The following is a 21,279-nucleotide window of genomic DNA, read 5'->3' as shown; positions in this document are numbered from 1 at the left end:
TATTGATTTGGGTCTGAAGGACAGAGTGTTTATTACGGAGGAAGCCATGGCGGAGTACGAGTGTGAGAAATTAATGATGGTTTTGTAAGTGTCCATGCTGTGGTGTGGAACCAGTGGGGCAACTGTCAATCTATATGATAATACATTCCCAAACTTCATAAAACCAGTGAGGTGAAAATGCATTGATTTTTGGGGGGAGCTAAATAGAATTTATCAAAAAGAAAGGGCAAGAAGTTGACTGAAGTTAACACCTCAGTCTAGAGAGTAGCTCACACCTCACTTTTTATTTGGTTGAGGAGTTTATGATGTGACATGTACAATTTCTTGTTTTCATTTCTGGCCCCCAAGGAGAACAGAGCATGCGTTATGTACATCTTTGGAATCTGTGAAATATTGAAAAAAAATTTAAAAAGAGAAAAGGAAACACATTCTCTCTGTACATTTTTAAATAACCATCTATCACCTAAGCTTGAACTCTGGCTTCAGAATCCCCCCTTCATGCTCTGACAGATTCAGGAACAAAAGAATTGCTTCCTGGTTCTAAGCACATTATCTAAGTTCTTTATGCAGTTCGGATTGTATTAGAACTAGCATTACAGGGAAAACTCGCCACACTGTATCTAAGGGTTTATTTCCTATCAGTACACAGGGATTTATACAGCGTGCCGCAAGGTGAAAACTGTTTGAATATGTTTCAAATGATGTTGGAAAAAAGCAACTACTGTTGGTTTACATCTTTACCTGTAAAATCCCCTCAACCTTAACAGCTGTAGGTAAATTCAAGGCCAGCCTTTTGGCTCCCTTTTCTTCTCTGGAAACCTCCCCTTATTCGCTGAGTTTTTAAGATGTATACAGCTTAAAAAAGAAAAGGTGCGAATTCTAGGAGACCAGCGAGAATTCCAACCATGGAACATTTGCTAAAATACCTTGTTTAAGATATGCCGTAAATTCTTGGATTACAAATGATTTTATTTATTAGGCAATCAAAGTGCCTCCATTTAAATAGTACCTGACACACACTGAAGTGGAAAAAGTACATCAGTAAATGGATTCAATGTATGCCTTTATGAAAACTTCTGAAAGTAATTTCCCAACAAATAAGCACCTTTAGAGTGCTGAATGTACCAACTGTCAGAATTCTGTTAAAATTCAAAAGGAGTCAAGTGCGGATTTTTCCTTGAGAGGACACCTTGATTAGCTACCTGAACTGAGGCATAAGGAAGACACATCCCCTTGTCCTCACTGTAGAATAAATTATTTCACAATTAAACATAGATTTAAATGCAACATAGTGACATCTTTTAGAATATATGCGACTTACCCAGGAAATGATGTACTTTCAACACGGTTTGGAGAATAAACGATATTTAGCTACGCTTTTGTATTTAAAAACAAGCTGCCTGCCTGCCTGCCTGCAAATTTCTTTCTTTTATTTTTTAAAGGTAAGAAAATACTGAGAGCTGCTCTAGTAGAGGTTTATAATATTTATAGAAACCTTCTTAACTGATCTATTTGTAAACAGTTTAACGGTAATTCTTTTAGCAAACACACAATATATTCATAACAAAACACATAGCATCTGATGTTTTCTCAATAAATCCACCGTACCTAATGCAACTTATCTTTCAAAAAATGTTTTGGACTCAACATGGTTCTGAGTTGCTAAGAAAGCCACAAATAAGCACCTTCTCTCTTTAATGACTTGATTAGGCTACCCTATATTTACTGCTTAATGATCAGAAGCATTTAATTTTCAAAATTTCATTAAAACACATCCACCAAGCTGATGGATAAAGCAACAGGGATTTGTGACAGAAGGTGTGGGACGCCATGAACCTACGTAGGTACCAAGGAGAAAAGTAAACATAGAAGAGAATACTTTTTTGAAGACAAGTCTCTTCCTATTTGTCATTATTAAACTCCAGAGCATCTGTTCCAAGCCTGATCTCCAATACGGATATGAGGCACTGCCGCCTGGAAATGAAAGTCTAAGATAAGGTAGGATTCTTAAGAGTTCTTCATGAAAAAAAATAACTCAGGTTTCCATTTACTGGGAAAGGGAAATCAATACAAAGACCTAGAAACTTATGGAGAGAGGACAATTTTCTAGGTATAGGTCATAGTTTATCAAGTTGCTTCTTTTGCAATGCAATTTACTTGCTAATAAGACCAACTGATAGTGCCTGAACAGTGTGCTATCATCAAAATGTGATTTTAAAATTCTCTCTTCATTTTTTGTGTGTTTGAGGGTTGCTGGTTTATTTTTCCCCAGCTCAGCGTGGGTAGACAAGGTCGATTTAAAAGAAAATGAATGCTTTTTATACGCCTCTTTATTAAAACACAAAAACATCCCAAAGCCCCACATTGTGCAGTACGCAGAACATTAAAAAATATTTAAGAAGCAGGCCTACCGTTCTCATCATCTGACTTATTTTCGTTGTCAGAATCAGTCAAGGTAAGGGCCGAGTTTTCACGACTGGACAGGCCGGAACTGCGCCTGGATTTTATCCCTCTCCCCCACAATCGGATGGCATGTTCTGGAGACATCCCTCCCTCTGTATCGGAGTCGGCGTCAGACCCTGTGCTCAGAGAGTAGCCCTGGTGAAGGATCCCCATGTCGGAACAGTAGCCGCTTCGGTGCGGGGAGGGCTCACAGATCCCCAGCTCTGCAAGGGTGAAGTTAGTTCCTAGGGTGACAGCAACAAAGAGACCGATTAAAATTTGTGAAATGTTTTCAAACTTCAAATTTATTCTTAACAAAAAGCAGACAGGCATTTTCCTGTTCAAAAAATATACCGGATTTGCTGTAGTATATACAGCTAAGCAAGAGTATTTAGGATATTGGGGTATATTTGAGAACAAGAGCAACAAAAAAGTTAACATCTAAGATTAATTTTAATCCTAAAACGGAATGATCAGATTTTATTTGAAAAAATTTTAAGTATTTACTGTTGTCTAGGTAGCACCACGTAGCTGATAAAAACACTGGATTTATAAGAGGAGCTAATATATACCAAGCATGTGCTTTGCTCCAGGCATCTTTTATTCTGCAACTTTTATTTTACATTTAAAATTTTCACAACGACTTTATGATGATGATAATATTACTGGAATCATTCTGTCAATAAGGAAACTGAGGAACAGAGAATTTAAGTGACTTACCCAAGGTCACACATCTAGACTGTAGTAAAACCTGGATCTGATCCTTGAGCAGTCTGTCTTCATGTCAAAGAAGCTTAATCCTCCAATAAATGGGAGTGGTGGCCAGGAGACCTGGGGACCAGTCCTAGCTTTCCACTGGTAAGCCTCAGTGTGGCAAGTCTCTCTTAACAACTTGAGCCCCAGTTTTCTCTTCTGTAAAATCTGGGCATTAATCTTAAATTCCTCTCAGAATCACTGTGTGTTTTATATGTGATAATACATACACCCAAGTTTGTTCTTTTTTTTTTTTAAGTGAGTATAGGTAGGGTGTTAATTAAATGAGCATCCTAGGGATGTAGTCCATTTTTTTTTTTTTTTTTTTTTTTTTTTTTTTTTTTTGCGGTATGCGGGCCTCTCACTGCTGTGGCCTCTCCCGTTGTGGAGCACAGGCTCCGGACTCGCAGGCTCAGCGGCCATGGCTCACGGGCCCAGCCGCTCCGCGGCACGTGGGATCTTCCCGGACCGGGGCACGAACCCGTGTCCCCTGCATCGGCAGGCGGATTCTCAACCACTGCGCCACCAGGGAAGCCCTGTTTTGTTTTTTAATTAATTGTTATTGGAGTATAGTTGATTTACAATGTTGTATTAGTTTTAGGTGGACAGCCAACTGAATATGTTATATATATATATCCATTCTTTTTCAGATTCTTTTCCCATATAGGTCATTACAGAGTATTGAGTAGAGTTCCCTGTGCTATACAATAGGTCCTTACTAGTTATCTATTTTATATATAGTAGTGTGTATATATTAATCCCAGTCTCCTAATTTATCACTCACCCCCCTGCCAACGTTTCCCCCTTGGTAACCATAAGTTTGATTTCGAGATATGTGAGTCTGTTTCTGTTTTGTAAATAAGGTCATTTATAGCATTTTTAATTAGATTCCACCTATAAGTGATACCATATGATATTGTTTTTAAGTGGTATCAATTTCTTTTTGCTGACATAATTTAAAACCACAAGTGGGTTTTATCAAGGACAGTGAATGTGTGCACGTGTTGGGGAGTGCAGGGGTGGGCCTGTGGTTTGATGGGATGCAGAAGAGAATAAGCATTTACTGAACACGTCTACGCCACCATGTGTTGGGCATGAGGCCAGGTACTCTAATAGGCTTTATCTCATTTAAATCTCATAAAAGCACAGCAGTTTAGGTGTTAACCACTTTACAGGGAAGCTAAATACCATCTCCAAGGTCACACCTGGGCAAGTGGCAGATCCACGAATCACCTCTACATCTGCAGACCCCAAGCCTACGCTCTCTCTGCAATGTCAAGTGGTCTCAATCAAAAACCAATCAGGCAACATTTTTGCACAGTGAATGCTTTCTCTATCTGTGTGCTTTAACATTCAGCTTCTTAAAAAGACATTTTAAGGTTTCACTGCATATTAGATGGACTCATGTGGTCCACTGTATTTACTGACATGTAAATCTGATTTTTAAATTCTTACCCAATTTATGGGCAATGAAATACATGTAATGAAGAAATGCACCTTTATGCTATAAGTGAAGAAAATCTTCTAGATAACACCAAAGCCATAGGCTTACTCACTCTCTCTATATTGATTACATTAGAGCCATTCATGTCTCCAAACTCATGATATAATTAACACTATGATCATCTACATTCATGATATCATTTCTCAGATTTTATTTTTGAAAAGCCCCAAACAACTGTTTATATTAACCTAGTATAATGTTAATTTGTGATAGACACAAGTGTTTTTATTCTGAGGCTTTCCTTTCCCTTCTCTACTGCACACTGAACTTCCACAGCTTATTTCATTGTGTAAATGGGATCAAATCCAATACTTGACACAGTTGTTTCTGGAGAGTGAAACCTGTTCATTGGAGAGCCAACCCAAGCAAATATTTCTGTGGAGGGCAGGGTCATTTTCTACTACCTGTCCAAGGAAGAGGGGTGTTTTCACCACCACTCAGTGCAGTTCTAAGTGTTTATTCCCTGGGCACAGTTTCATGATGCTATCTGAAATTCTCTACCCAATGTATTCTGTTCTAGTTTGCATCCTTGGCAATTAGGTATTGTCTTCTAATTGTACACTAAAATGTATATTTCAGTTTCAGTAGTCTATAAAACTAAAGTTATTGAGTTCATATATATACGATATTATAATATTTTTCTCTCTATTGTTGCTTTTCTCATTCTTCAGTCATTGGAAAAAGTCATTTCATATGAGCATTCTCCCATCTTGTCTTCAGAGCTCACATTCATTCTGGAGGGTCATGAGGGATATTGCTTCCTTTTCCTCCAATAAAGGAAAACAACCGAAACTAAAACATACATGTTTTTATTCCACATGTGGGAATTTTGAGCTCTATGATTCCATTTGAAATGGAGTGTGTATGTCTTAAGGCAACTTTCCTGATGGTTTTCTCACATCTCATTATCCAGGACTAGCTTCAAAGACCTCCTCAGGAAAAGAGAAACAGCCCTGTGACCAAAGGAAGCCTCAGCTTTCTGAGGAGCCCATGTGCTCTTCAATCTGGGTATTAGAAGTCATAGACAGGGAGCCTAGGGCATGGGGAACTGTGGAATAAATGTAGTGCCCCTTCTTTGGTTAGGACATTTACTTGATGATAAGAAATAAAAATATTTTTTCTGTTAAAACAAATTGAGATCTTCATAAGTCAGTGAAAATTTGCATACATTTTTCAAGTAATCACAATGTTAGAAAAAAGAGTACTTCAAGAGTTTCAACTCCAAGCTTACAAACCTGAAGCTGCGAACAAGAAACATTGTAAAGAAAATTGAAGGTATTATACCAAATTCACCAGAAAAAAGTTAAATAATTTCACACTTATAGAAAGGCAGGCTTTCCTCTAAAAACAGAATTGTTTCTTCAAAAATATTCCCTTCTAAACTCCTCAGCTTCATCTTCCACTAGGACTGCACTTTCCCAATGTTACCCGCTCCCCACAATTCCTCGTTTGGTACCTTTTTGTCCTCAACAAACTCACAGAAGAGAAACCTCACTCTAAGTACCTGGGGCAGATTTTGGACCAAGTCTTTCCCAAATTTGCTGGTTTAACATATGAAGCTGCAGAGCCATAGATATAGTAGACAGGAAAGGCTGGTCTAACATTTATTAAATCACTCAACAAATATTTATTGTTCCTAGTTCTGTGCTAGGCCTTGGAGATATAACAGTGAGCAGTAGAAAAATACAGTCTGTGACATTTACAGTCTAATCGGGAAAGGGGCATTAATCAAAGAATCACATAAAAAAGTACAATCTATACAGTGATAAATACTAGAGAGAAAAGGGCCAGGGAGCCAGGAAAGGTCATCCGGTACTCCAACCCTTCATCCTGTCGCAGCTTGCCCACCAGATGTCCACCTAGTGGTAGACACGAGGGACTGGGAGTTTACTCCACAGAGAAGTTATCACATCCCCCTCCATTTGCTCTTACCATATCCAGTTTCCCAAGCATTCCTCTATGTGAATTTATTTCAGACAAACATTTTTCATGTATTTTGGCTTAGACGAAGTCCTCATGTTACACCACTTTGCTTAGCATGTATATAGTACAGGGGAATGTTAATATTATGTCAACTTATTGTTTTACACTTACTTTGCTCATTGATGGAAGACTGATTTGGCTCTAATTCATCTTGTATAATTATGTCTTTATTAAGCTCCATGGCAGCTTTGAATAGAAGAGAGAAACTAGTCACTGTGTGATTCTCCAAGCTAAGGTTTCTAGTGGAAAGCAGTCAACATTTCACTCCTTTACTATCTTGCAGAGGATAAAGAGGCACAATACTGTAGCATTCATGGAACACATATTCACCTTCTATCTACTTCCAAACTCGCTAGATCACTAATTAAAGCGGGTGTGGACAATGTCTCCAACTCCTTCCAACTCAGGTGTGTGTTTTATGGCTGTTACCAATAAACTGCTTAATGTGGCCCCATATTACGTTGTCAAGGCCAGAGTTAATATTTTGATAGATGAATGATTACACAAAAGCAATGATATTTATATCATGGAATTTTATTATAATTTAAGGTGTTATCAATGTCTAAATATTGACACTGAGAGAACAGCAATGTCTAAAAACTGTTAGGTGATCAGGATAGCAGAACGCAAGTCTTAAAATAACTCCATTGATAAGTCTCTTTTGCTTTAAGTTGTCTTTTTTTTTTTTAAGTCGTAATCTCAGTGTATAACCCGGATCCTTTCCAAAACTTTTTTAGAGAAAAATTTTGCAACAGGTATCAGGAGTCATCCTTTGACCAACTAATTTTATTTGGGGAAAAAATCCTAAGGAAGGATATGTCAGTGCACTGTGATCTTGGCTTTATTTTCTAAGTTTTTCCCAACTTCTCACACTTTGAAATAACCTTTAAGTAGTAAAAGCACATATGTCGCTAAGTCAGAATTATCATGTCATGGTAATACCAGCGAATACAAATAGCACTGAAAATGTCAGCATTTGAACAGATTTTTACTATGAGGGCAGGAAGATAAAAGTTAACTGTAGTAATGGGGGGGGGTACAATATAGAAAACTTTTATTATCTAAATGTTTACCAAGTGAGTCCCCTGAGTTTAAGAGAAGAAATTTCACACGGGAAAGCAAAAGTTGCTATAACATGAAACTAGTCAATAGTAATCACTTACAAAATTAATCTCCACCTATCCCCACCCACTTACTACTCGTATCTCTTCTCATATCAACCACCGTATTAATGTCTATATCATCAATTAGTTGCTGATAACAGGAAGTAATACAGTGCCAATCTGAGATTAAATTATAAAACTTGTGAAGATGCAGAAATCCATGAAGTCAATAAAAGTGATGCTAAAAAACACTAGGATCATAATCAAGGACATCAAATAACGGAGATTTAACAGAATTAAGCTGTGAACAACAGAAAATAGAAATGAATGTCGGCATGATCAAAAGATGATGGACTTCTGGTTCTAGATTAAGATAAAACTTCCCACATCTCTCTACACTTCCCACTAAAGACAGCTAAAATCCCTGGACAGTACATGCAAAAACTTCATAAAATGAGTCTAAAAGAGGTTGAGAAGAAGACAGATCTATTAGGGTCCTGGGACCTGAGGAAAAACGTAGCTGAGTTCTCTGGGTTTTCTTTTTGCCTCATATATCCCAGACGTGGTGCTGGAGAAATCTGCAAATTGGAAATACCAATGGAAGCAGATAAAATAAACCCAAAGTAAAGCCTACTTCTATGAGGGGTCCTTCCCCACCTCCACAAACACACCAGGGTGGAATCAAAGGAGACTGAGTTGGTGAGGTGGAACTTTCACTGTCACCCAGTGGCAAAGAGCTTTCCCTGATTCCCTGCTAAGGTGTCACTGGAGTCCATGAGGGGATTCTAGACTTCCGTCTCCACACAGTGGTACTGAAGTACCCCTCCATCTCCCTGCTGGAGTCAGAGGAGGATAAATGTTAAATCTAGTTTCACCACCACTGGAGGACTCATGGGGAACTCTAAGGAGGTGCCCCTCTCCCTCTCAACCAGGTTGGTATCTGCAGGCTCCCAGTGGGGAGGCTGAAAACCCAACTCTGCCCAGTAACAAGGAGGCATCCCTCCCCACTTCACCCCATTTCCTGCCCTTGTCAAAGTGGGTCAAGTGAGGAGCCTGGACTTTCACCTCCACCTGGCAGTCAAGCCTCAGGGTCCCACTTTCCCCACTGGCTTGGTGTCAGAGGAGCCCTGCTGAAACAGAAGATTTAAGTAAGATCCAGATTTTCAAAACATAATACTTCAAATAGCCAGGATACAATAAAAAAATCATTCATCATACCAAGAACCAGGAAAATCTCAACTTGAATGAGGAAAGATAATTATTTAAATAAAAGGTTAATGAGAGGCCCTTTGGAAAATTAATGAATCCATTAAATATTTTTTGCAAAATATGACCCCCTGTTATCATGCTGCAAAATGCCACTAGGAATGAAAGATGTAATGTTATATAGTCATACAATTGTGTCATAAAATGTATATCATGCCCCACACAAATTGTTCTTCTTTATTCTCTTGAATAATTATAGCACAGTTGGAATAATAAATTGTATTAAACATAAAATAAAATATACTCTTGATAATCAATCTTATTTTCTCAAGATAAAGTCACAGTACATTATTCTTACTATTTAATATGAAATATTGGTTCTTTCTAAACACTGATTCCTTTTGGAAGTGGCCTTTTTTCTGGGATCATTTATCCTAAGACAAAGAGAATCTCTTGTAAATAAACATGGGTCACTTTTCTCAAGCAAATGTTAGACTCCACACGTTAAAGTCAGGAATGAATACTGATTCCAAACTTTTTAGCAGATATTGAAGAAAAAAACACAAATTATAATGTTATAGTTCTCTTTATCACAGAAAGTGAAGTAGTTTAATCGGATGAGATAAGCTTTTGCAAAATAGAAAGCTATCAAGAAAAATATCGAAATTATAAGAGATAAAACATAACTTTCATTTCGGTTTGATTCATCAAAATATATCACCAAATTATTATCTTACATTGAATGTCAATACTTTAAATTTTGAGCAATTAAAGATATGTACAAGCTACACAAAAATATCAGTCCAAATCAGTTACCAACATTATCTAAAATATTATTTTCATAAAAATTTAAAATCTACATATTTGTACATGCAATGGTAACAATTTTGAAAGCCAATGAAGGAACTACTTATGAATTCTAAATTTTATCCTCGTGTATGCTAAAATTCTTCACATCAACTCTCTCTTAATGCCCTTCTAAAGTTCATCTGATTTTACGCATTCAGATAGTTTCCCAAATGTTGACAAAACTGTTCACAAAAAATCCTGTGGCTTAAAACTACAGAGTAGATGTACATGCATTATTATTCATAAAATTTAGGTCCAATATTTATATTTCAAAAATACACTTTAAGAATCGAAATTTTCTTTTGTGTAGAGCACCCAAATGTTCATATTTTGATATTTCTAAACTTGTATAATAATTATTTTGGTCTCTATCTGAATCTCTGTCTGACATGCCACAACTTATCCAATTCGTAACTAGAATCACTCCAAAGTTAATAAACACATTCCAAATCAAAGAAACACCAAAGGCTAGTGAAGAGAGGAGAGTTTCCAATATTTGAGGGTTTTCCTGTAAGCTTTATCCCCTCAAAGCCAAAGGTGAATGTGGCATTCTCCTCTGATATGGCATTTTCACATTCCAACCTGAACAAAGCCCAACCTGGAAAACCCAAAAGCGACTACAACAAAGCATTCTGCTGAACAACTGCCAGTTCAGAAATAGAAAGGAAATGCTCCAGCTAGCTGGAGACTCTTCTGCTGATGAAAATTCCAACAAGATTAAAAATCAATTCCAGTATTAAAAACTATAGCAATCAGTTATCCTATGTAAGAGAATTACAAAGGCATACAGTCATCTGACCCTGTGAGACTCTGCTTCTCCAAACAATTTTTTTATTAATTAGAAAAAATAAAGAAATCAAAGGACAATGGTGGGTTAGCTCCAATGGTCTAGCTCTTCTAAGTTTGAGAGCGTAAGTAGCCTACTTTTACTGAGGACTTCAGAATGTGGCAGGCACTGTCCTAAATGCTTTTATATACAGTTTTCCAATTAATTAGGACCACAACCCTGTAAAATAGTCACTACGTATATGGCCTAGGGTTAAAGTGCGAGTTCCAGTGTCTGTTTTAAAAATACTCATTGACCATATATTCTCAGAATTAATTACTTCTGATGAGTCTCCACTTACTCATTTATAAAACAGACGTAAAAATAGCACCTGCCTTCATAAGATTCTTCTGAGCATTGAATTAGATAAGGCAGGTAAAAGTGCTTAGAACACTACCTGCCACATAGTAATCACACAACAAATGTACATACATAATATGATGATCATCATCAGTTTACAAATGAAGAAACTTTGCTTTAAAAAAAAATTACAGAATTACTCGCTCTTTTTTTTCTTGAGTTGATTTTTAAAATTTTGGAACAATACATTTTTCTAGGAAAGTGCCCATTTCATCTGTCTTCAAATGGATTGGCACAAAGTTATCCAAATATTTTTAAGTCCCTTCAAATTTCTGCTAGGTTTGTATCAATAGGACGCTATCTTTTTTTTTTTTTTTTTTCATTCCTGACATCATTTATTTGTGCTTTATTTTAACTGGATTGGTTTCAGCAGTGATGCAATAATGGTTTTTGTCTTTCAAAAAAAACCAAATTTTTGCTCTTCTGATTCTATCTACTATCCCTACATATCTTCTAGTTTATTTATGCTTACATATACAAATTACCCCCTTTCTCTTGACTTCTTTGAGTATAGTCTATTGATCTTTTCCATATCTTTAAAATTTGATTTCTTACGTCATCATTGTTCGGCCATTTTTCTTTTTTATTGTATGCATTTTAGGCTATATATTTCTCTCTACGGACCACTTTCACAGCATCTCAGAGGTTTTGATTCACAGCATTTTCACTGTTGTTTAGATCTAAATATTTTCATGTTTCTATTTAACCTATTTATTAAATTTCCAAATGTACTGGGATATTTTGTATACATTTCTGGTTTTGATCTCTAATTTAATTGTATTTGGCTAGAGAGCATCATTTTTATGTTACTAAACTTCTGAGCAATTTCGAAATTTGCTTCATAGCCTAAATTTTTATAAGTATTTCATGTGTATTTGAGAAGAACACATGTTCTCTAATTACTGAATGCAAGATTTTATGTATGTCAATTAAACAAAATTATTAATCATGTGTTCAATTTTTCTACATGGTACTAATTTGCCATTTGATTGTCTTACCAAGAATTGAAAGTTATATGAAGAAATTTCCTACTATGATGGGTGTTTTCCCCCATAGCTTTATCCATATTTGCTTTATCTCTGTTTAAGGCTATATTATAGATACATATATGTTTAGAATAATTATAGTTTTATCATCAATATGTAGTGATTATTTCTAATAAATTTTTGAGATATTATTTTGAGATAATATCTAATAAATTTTTGAGATAATATGTTTTTTAATATTAATTATATTTTACAAGGAATTTGTCCATTTCATCTAAATTGTCACAGTTTATGACAATGTCCTTGATTTGGGATATTTGTGTATTCTCTATTTTTTTTCTTGATTATTCTAGCTATGGCTTTATCAATTTTATCAGTTTTTCAAAGGACCAGCTTTTGGCTTTAATATTTTCATTTCTTTTCTATTTCTTTAATTTTTACTCTTATCTTGATTATTTATCTCTTATTTTGGGTTTCACTTCCTCATCCTTTTCTAGGTTCTTGAGGTAGAAATACAGATCACTGATTTGAAAACAATTATTTCTTTTTCTTTTTTTTTTTTTTTTTTTTTTTTGCAGTACGCGGGCCTCTCACTGTCAGGCTCCAGACGCGCCGGCTCAGCGGCCATGGCTCACGGGCCCAGCCGCTCCGCGGCATGTGGGATCTTCCCGGACCGGGGCCCGAACCCGTGTACCCTGCATCTGCAGGCGGACTCTCAACCACTGCACCACCAGGGAAGCCCAAAAGACAATTTTTATTTCTTAAATAAAAATACAAACTTATCATCCTCCCCTCTTTAGCTGCATCTCACAAATTTGGATATGTTGTACATTCATTCATTAACATTGTACATTATTCAATTCCAGATATTTTCTAATTTCTCTTGTACTTCTTCGATGCATGGGTTACTTAGAAGTGTGTAGTTTTATTTCCACATATTTCGGACTTGTCTAGATTTCTTTATTACTAATGATTTCTCACTTAAGTACTTGGTGGACAGAGAACAAATTCTTTAAGATTCCCTCTTGAAATTAACCGAGACTCACTTTGTAGCCCAGAATACAGTATATGTTGCTGAATGTACCACTGAAAAATAGAGTGTATTCTAAAGTTGTATGTAGTGGTCTATAAATGTCTATAAGGTCAAGATGATTAAAAATGGTGTTCTCTACATCCTTCCTGATATTTTTGGTCTAGCTGTCCTATCAGTTACTGAGGAAAGGGTTAAATCTGTAACTAATTATGTATTTTTTTCTTTCTCCCTTTACTTTTGTCAATTCCGCTCCCCCCCCCCTTTCTTCTTCATAGGCTTCTTTTTGAAACTATATTATTAGACACATATAATCTTTTATCACCAGGGCAAATTGACCCTTTTATCAATTTCAAATATCCATCTTTTTCTCTGGTAATACTCGTGGTCTTAAAGTCTGTCTTGCCTGATGCAAAACTGTTCAGCTTTCTTAAGTTTACTCTTAACAGTGAACATATTATATGTCTAATTTCCTTCCTTTGCTTTCAACTGTTCTGTGTCTTTGTATTTAAAATGTGTCTCTTGTAGACAGCATATATTTGGAACTTGCTACTTAACTACTCAGACAATCTCTTCCTTTTAATTGGTGTGATGGTTAGTTTATATTAATGTAATTATTGATACGGCTGGATTCAGGTTCACCATTTTGCTGTTTTTCCTGTTTGTCCCTTTACTGTTGTTCCTTTCTGTATTTCCTTCTCTACCTTCACTTGGGTTAATAATTGTTTTTTAAATTCCACTTGAATTTTTCTACTGGCTTTTAAGCTATCGCTTAACATAATTTTTTTAGTGGTTGCTTCGGGGATTACAATATGTATGTTACATTAGTCTATTTAGAGATCTAATCTTACTGGATATACGCTGTTCCTCCAATATCTGTGAATTCATGATTTCTTTATTCTAAAAAATTCTCAGCCATTGTCTCTTAAATATTAACTCACTCGCATGCTCTTTACTGTCATCACTAATTAAAATAAGACCATCGTTCTCTCCTAGCGTCTCTATTATATTTTTAACATTTTTTCTTTCTGTGCCATCTCTTGCCAATTTCTTCTGGTTATCTTTTCATTTGGCCAATTCTCTTTTTAATTGTTCCTGATCTCATATTTACTGCATGTACTAAACCTTTTATTTCAACAATTATGTGTTTAATTTATAAAATTTATATAGCTTTCTAAGTGCTTCTATTCCATTTTTCTATTATAATCGTACTTGCTAATTTGCATATTATACACAGTTGAAAGTATGTATCTGACAAATTCTAACATTTTAGGACTTTAAAGATCAAAACTGGTTGTTCGTTGATTTGCTCACTCTTAATTATAAAGGTCTGTTTTCTTACTTACTTCATTAGATTTAATTTTAGCTGACATGGGTTTATTTTTAAAAATCACAAGGGCCTAAATTGAGGATTCTTGCCTCCTGAAAAACGTGTATTTGCTTCCTTTCAGGCCAAGTGATACCATTCACCACATGTCTCTTGTCAATTTCCAGCTTAATGCAGGGATCTCAGTTTCATGCCCTCCCTCTTGCTCTGAGTTCAGGTCCAATCTTCCAAATGCTCTGAGAGCAACGCTTGCCCTCATTGAAGGCCTACTGTGAGCTTGCAATTCAATCTTCAGATTTCTGACTTCAGCTCCTTTTTAGTTCTTATTTTGTTTTGTTTTAGCTGCTTAGAGATTTCTTTTACTTACTCTCAGGACTATATTGTTGTTGTATTGATCATGCTAGTTAATATTTCTATGTTTCCATTTTCTCACCTGTAAAATGGAGGAAACTACAGCAGTACTTGCCTCAAAAGGTCACTGTGTCAATGAACAAATATTTATAAATGTAGAACATTGTAGAACAGAGTAAGTAGTCAATAAATATTAGCTATTATTAAGAATATTACTATTATGTTACCCAGTAAGTATAAAACTACAAAACGATGGGTATGATTCTATTTTCAAATTTTTTCTACCACTATACAAGTGAAATACTTTTCCCAGTTAATCTGCGTATATTTAGATATATTTAATGCTTATTCCATTATGTAATGTAATATCCTGCTTTCCCAAAGTAATATAAAGAAGATTTGATATGTCAGTAGAGACGCTACCAATATTAACTGAAATTTTGACAAAGGCATATGACATTTGCATTCTCAGCACTCATGAAGGTCCCTGTCTCCGTCATGCACTTGATGTTTTGAAAACATTGTGACTCTCCCATCACTGAAGAATTATTCCAGATCTCAAGAGTTAATTAACTCATCTACAGTCTGACATCTAGTGAGATGGATAGATCACGGTCTACCACCAAGTGAATATATGTATAGCAGATATTTTGCTTCAGTGACTAATCAGGGTCTGCTTCGTAACTGCAAATATTTGGGGGAGAAATGTTAATGATATACTCTTGTTTATAAATCAGTTCCCTTCAATCAACGGCTTCGTCACTGTTTACCGTTAGGATTTAGATACTTGTCTAAAACCACGTTAAGCATCCAGCCATTGAGCTTGTAGAAAATAGCAAGACCACAGTTTCCTAGTGCCTGTTAGCATCCGTTAAACAGGGAGAGGATAATTGAAACTGAGTCAAGAGTTTTCCTTTTCTTCCTTGCCCACCTTGCTTCCTGCATTTCAAACTCATGTCGTAGGTTACAAATACATGTAAAGCTTTAATTACATTTAGCATCTGGCAGCTGTTGACTTACAGAGAGTTGTTGAGTCACATAAATTCAAAGTCAAAAAGAAATTCAGGAATAGAAGGCAGAAGCTTGCCCAATGGGGGAAAAAATCTTATGTCATCACAACTGAAGTACTCCACCATCAGCACTTTTATGTCGGTGGTGTGAGCCATGCTGTAACTATTCAGTCTCAGCAACACCAGAGACTATCTCACCACTAAAATACATATTCCCAAAGTGGATGGAGCCATCAACCAAAGGGCCTTGCAAGCATTGTTTTCAATGTGTGATGGATGTGTTCACCTGCAATGGAGACAACAGCTTCACGGGGATTTCAGTTCTCTAGAGGCATCAACTGATGAGTTTTCAAAAACAAGATCTTCACACTATCCACTCAACACTGTCACCAAAGTCAAACGTGTTAAGTAATTTAATTCAGACACTGCTTACTTTTTTGTAAGAAATAAGTCTCCTGAGAAACTGGCAAGAAGAGCTGCAAACCTTTAACACTGGCCACTGTTTGCCACACGATGCAATTTTATGAGGAGAGAACTGTTGGAAGTAATAGTCTTGGTCTTAATAACCACAGATCAAAAAATCCAAATGTCAAGTTACAAAAACACAACTAGAAAAATATAACAACTGGTGTGCACTGTATATATACAGATACATATACACTAACAGGATAAATCTGAACTGGAAAAATCTACACCAAATTTTTAATAGCAATTACTTCTGGAGATGAAGTTTGGGGCAGGGGGGCATGGAGAAAGAGGATTTGAAACAAATTTCACAAAATAGTAACATTTGTTAATTAGAAATTATGAGTATTATACACTTTATTCTTTGTACTTTTCTGTGGTTTAAGGTTTTTTCCTAAAAATTAAAATAATTTAAAAATAGGAGCCTTGGGCCAATCTAGCTCCATTCCCTACTTTAAAATATTTGCAATATCATAATTTTTCTATTGTTCAGTCATTCAAATTTTTTATGTTTATGTTTTGAGTTAAACTACAAAGAAATGCCTCCAGTTGCATGCCTCTTTAAGTTCCAGTCAATCAGAAATAAATTCATGAAGCAAAAGTAAATGCAATCAATGGATAAATAAACTGTGGTACATTCAGGCAATAGAATATTGTTCAGCACTAAAAGGAAATGAACTCTCAAGCCATGAAAAGACATAGAGGAGCCTTAAATGTCTATTACTAAGTGACAGAAGCCAATCTGAAAAGGCCATATATGTATGATTCCAACTATGGGACATTGTGGAAAAGGCAAAACTATGGAGACAGTAAAAAGGTAAGCGGTTGCCAGGAATTGGGCAGGGAGATAAGAACAGGCTGAACACAGAGGATTTTTAGGGTAGTGAACATATTCTGTGTGACACTATAATGATAGAGACACGTCATTATACATTTGTCCAAACCCAGAGAATGTACAGCATCAAGAGTGATCCATAATGCAAACTACGGACTTTGGGTGACTATGATGTGCCAATGTAGATCCATCAGTTATAACAAATGTCTATCATTCCAATGGGTAATATTTACAATGGTGGATGTTACGCATGTGGGGGGGAAGGGGGCATATGGGAAATATCTGTATGTTCCACTAAGTTTTGCTGTGACCCTAAAACTGCTCTAAAACTTACTCTTAATTACAAAATAAAAAGTAAATGCAACCAAATCGTTATATGACAGATACACTGCCAGGAGACCCTTGCCCTTTTCGCCCTAGGAGAACGACTCTACATTCCCGTGGTTAAGAATACTTCACAAACAAGTAACCCGGAGTGTGAGTTCCTACTCCACCAGTTACGGTCAGATCACAAGAAAGTTAATAGACCCCCTCCCCCCGAGCATTAGTCTCCTCACCTATGAAATAGGTTTAATAATACCCACGCTCAGAAGGCTGTAGGGACAAAGCTATCTATGCTCATAAAACACTTAGCAGTGTAGCCAGAACACAGGGGTACTGAGTAAAAATGTTTTAGGCAATACCAGGAACAGCAGCAGAAGCAGAGATTTTCGTGCCCTCACTCATGGAACCTACGTTCATTTGTAACGTGTACTGTTATCTCATTACCCCACACCAGAGTGAGGGCTAACCCGAGAAGGACAGCTGACCACACGGGAGCAAACACACGAATACGAGAGAAGAGACATACGTCTAAAAGAACAGGGCTCTAGGCAAGTAGAACGAAGGTAAAAAGCCCTATTCAGGGCTTCCCTGGTGGCGCAGTGGTTGAGAGTCCGCCTGCCAATGCAGGGGACACGGGTTCGTGCCCCGGTCCGGGAAGATCCCACATGCCGTGGAGCGGCTGGGCCCGTGAGCCATGGCCGCTGAGCCTGCACGTCCGGAGCCTGTGCTCCGCAATGGGAGAGGCCACAACAGTGAGAGGCCTGTGTACGGGAAAAAAAAAAAAAAAAAAAAGCCCTATCCATTCATTCATTTGGTGAATATTTATTAAGTGCTTCCTAAGTGTTCAGCCTTATTCTAGGGCTGGGAATATGTCAGCAAACCAAAGAGATAAAGATCTCTATTCTTGTGGAGCTTATATTTTAGCTGGGGTAGACAAATGATAAAAAGCAAATGTAATGACTAAGCACTAGCATCTTCAAATGTGACAAGTGCTATGAGAAAAGAGAAAGTAGGGTAGTGAAAGTCATTTGTGAATATGTTCAATAATCTGATCTTGGGAAGGCCTCAATGAAAAGGGAGCATTTAGCAAAGGCTGGCAGGACTTGAGGGAATCAGCTTTCCCATACACGGTGCAAGAAGCAACCATCTGTGCACAGGTCCCAGGCAGGACCACACCTGGCATGTTCTAGAACAGCACGAAGGACTGTGTAGCTAGAATGAAGTGAGCAAAGGTGCAACCTTCAGAGAAAGGGTAGAGCGTTAGCGAGAGCTGAGTCCTGAAGGGCTTTGGGGTGATTTTAAGGACACTGTTTTTTACTCAGAGTGAAACAGAAAGCTATTGCATTGTTTTTGGGGAAAGGAGTGACATCATCGAATTTACGTCTTTCAAGATTGCACACGTGTGTTAGAAGACTGGGGAGAGGGAGCCAGAGCATCATCAAACACTCAGAATGCATTTTAAGAGCTGATCACAGCCCATTCCAGATGGAAGCAGTGGCTTGGTCAGCAGAGTGGGATTTCCTGGTGGACTGCATGGTAGGGTGTGGCAGAAAGAAAGAAATTGGAAATGACATCAGTGCTTTCAAACTGAAAACTAGCAGGGAGTTGCCATCGAATGCGATGGGGAAGGCTGCAAGAAGATCAAGCGGTGTGTGTGTGTGTGTGTGTGTGTGTGTGTGTGTGTGTGTGTGTGCGTGCGCGTGCATGCATGCAGAGGATCAGGATTTCAGTCTTCGATACTCGAATTAGAAATATGGGTTAGATATAAAAATGGAGATGCTGAGTTGGTTGATGGATCTATAAGCAACAGGTCTGATACAAGTGATAGAGATTTGTGAGTCACTGGCATACAGATGCTATTCTACGTCATGGAACTGGACAAGATCACCAGTGTGGAATAACTGTAGGTAGAAAAGAAAAGAACACCAAAGACTGGGCACTGACTTACTTTTATATTCAGAGGTTGGAGCAAAGAGAAGGCAGCAGTAAAGGAGTATGAAAAAGAACAACCTGTGCAGTAGTAGGAAAGCCACGAGCATGTGCCAGAGGACAATCTAAGTGAAGAAAGTATATCAAAGAGGAGGGAGTGATTAACTGTTTCAAATGTTGCTGACAGGTCATTAAGATGAGATTGGAGAATTGTCCATCACGATGTAATGACATGGTAATCACTGGTGATTTTGGCAAGAGAAGTTGTGTGGAGGGGTATGTGTGAGCATCTGATTGGACTGCGTTTCAAGAAAACAGGAAAGAGGAATTGGTGGCGGTACAATAGATACCTCTTCTGAGATGTACTGCAATAAGGGGTGACAGTAGCTGGTGGAAGAAGGGGTGAAAAGAAATTGGAGAAAGTCACAGCATGTTTGTGTACTGGTAAAAATGAAAAAATGGTTCATTTCGAGGTGGGAGAATTTGGGCAGCAGCATTCTTGAATAGACCAGTGGGACTCTGATCTAGCATACAAGTGGCGGTTGCTCCTGGGATACGAGTAGGGATTATTCACTTACAGTAACAGGCAGGAAGGCAGAGTTTGTGGTTGCAGATGCTGGGAATGGGTACATGGTAGATGTGGATTGGGGATTTCACCTCTGATAGAGGATGGGAAGGTGCCAGAGGTTTAGGAGAGAGTAGAGGGAATGAAATCGACATCTAGAAGAGTGAGACAATACATAGACCAGATGGTTCAGTACAACTGCAGAGCACTGGACATTTCTATTTGTTACAGTCCACACATAACACTGAACCATCATCATTCACTAGGGCTGCCTTGATTCATAGGAAAAAAATTAAATGATGGTGATTATATTCAGTTTTAAAAAGTGAGACAATGATAAATGCAATGTACAAACACTGTCTTGAAAAGGAATGGCACTTACGTTAGGGGGAAAATAGAGCAATTAGGGTGATGTGTTACCTGTGGACCAAACTATTCTTTAAGTGTAAACTGTAACTATGATTCTGAATCCACAGAAATTAATTAGCATTGTGTCACAAACTTCTACTTTTCCTCAGATGGAGGTACCACCTTTAAGATGAGGTCGTGGGACTTCCCTGGTGGCGCAGCGGTTAAGAATCTGCCTGCTGATGCAGGGGACACAGGTTGGCCCCTGGTCCGCGAAGATCCCACGTGCCGTGGAGCAACTAAGCCCATGCGCCACAACTACTGAGCCTGTTCTCTGGAGTCCATGAGCCACAACTACTGAGCTCTCATGTCACAACTACTGAAGCCCGTGCTCCTAGAGCCCGTGCTCCGCAACAGGAGAAGCCACTGCAATGAGAAGCCCGTGCACTGCAACGAAGAGTAGCCCCTGCTCACCGCAACTACAGACAGCCCGTGTGTAGCAGTGAAGACCCAACACACCACCAAAAATAAATAAATAAAATAAATAAATTTATATATATAAAAAAAAAGACAAGAAGTCTTTACCTCAAAGCACTGAAATTCACATTTTTAGATCCATGAATAAACGCAACAAAAAGACATGTCAGTTTCAATAGGGCCAGGGCCAAGATATCCAGTAGGAACTACAGGCAGAGTCACTAGGGCCCCAAATATCTTTCAGAGCCCACAAAAATGGTTTAATTTCTTTTAAAATCAGGAAAAAAGAAAACTTTCAGTTTGTAGAAAATGTTTTAAACTCTGACAATAATATAACCATCTTTATACCAATGCAGTTGTAAAATATAATTTCAAATGTTTTTTTTAGAGAGGAAGGGTCTGTCAAAGGCAGAGGTGCCAAGGGCCCACAGAAACCACAGGGCAGCCCTGCTTCCTCCATGACATCCTCATGTGTACAAAAGGCCAAAGTCATAATGAATCAAAACACCAACCTCCTCAAGGGATTTAAAAAAAAAAAAAAAAAAAAAAGTAGGTTGTGTTCTAATAGTGTTAGTGCATTCATCCTGGAATGCATGAAAAACATCT

The 21,279-nt window shown here is 37.5% G+C and overlaps 1 protein-coding gene across 4 annotated transcripts in view; it reads right to left on the bottom strand.

The window, feature by feature from the left end:
• TENM2 (teneurin transmembrane protein 2) overlaps positions 1-21,279 on the bottom strand; it is a 3,844,234-nt gene that overhangs the window by 948,933 nt on the left and 2,874,022 nt on the right. For 3 of the 4 annotated variants that reach the window (XM_067032280.1, XM_067032278.1, XM_067032279.1), the window contains 2 exons: positions 6,794-6,868; positions 2,412-2,687 (listed from right to left, as the gene is read on the bottom strand). In XM_067032280.1, coding sequence (XP_066888381.1) covers positions 2,412-2,687; positions 6,794-6,868 — 351 coding nt within the window. The remainder of the gene's footprint in view (positions 1-2,411; positions 2,688-6,793; positions 6,869-21,279) is intronic. The other variant, XM_059063069.2, reaches the window with a different exon arrangement.

Source organism: Kogia breviceps, chromosome 4 (genome assembly GCF_026419965.1).
Source record: "Kogia breviceps isolate mKogBre1 chromosome 4, mKogBre1 haplotype 1, whole genome shotgun sequence".
Lineage (NCBI taxonomy): Eukaryota > Metazoa > Chordata > Mammalia > Artiodactyla > Physeteridae > Kogia > Kogia breviceps.
The sequence above is the reverse complement of the archived record's forward strand: the minus strand, read 5'-3'. Positions and strand labels throughout refer to the sequence as shown.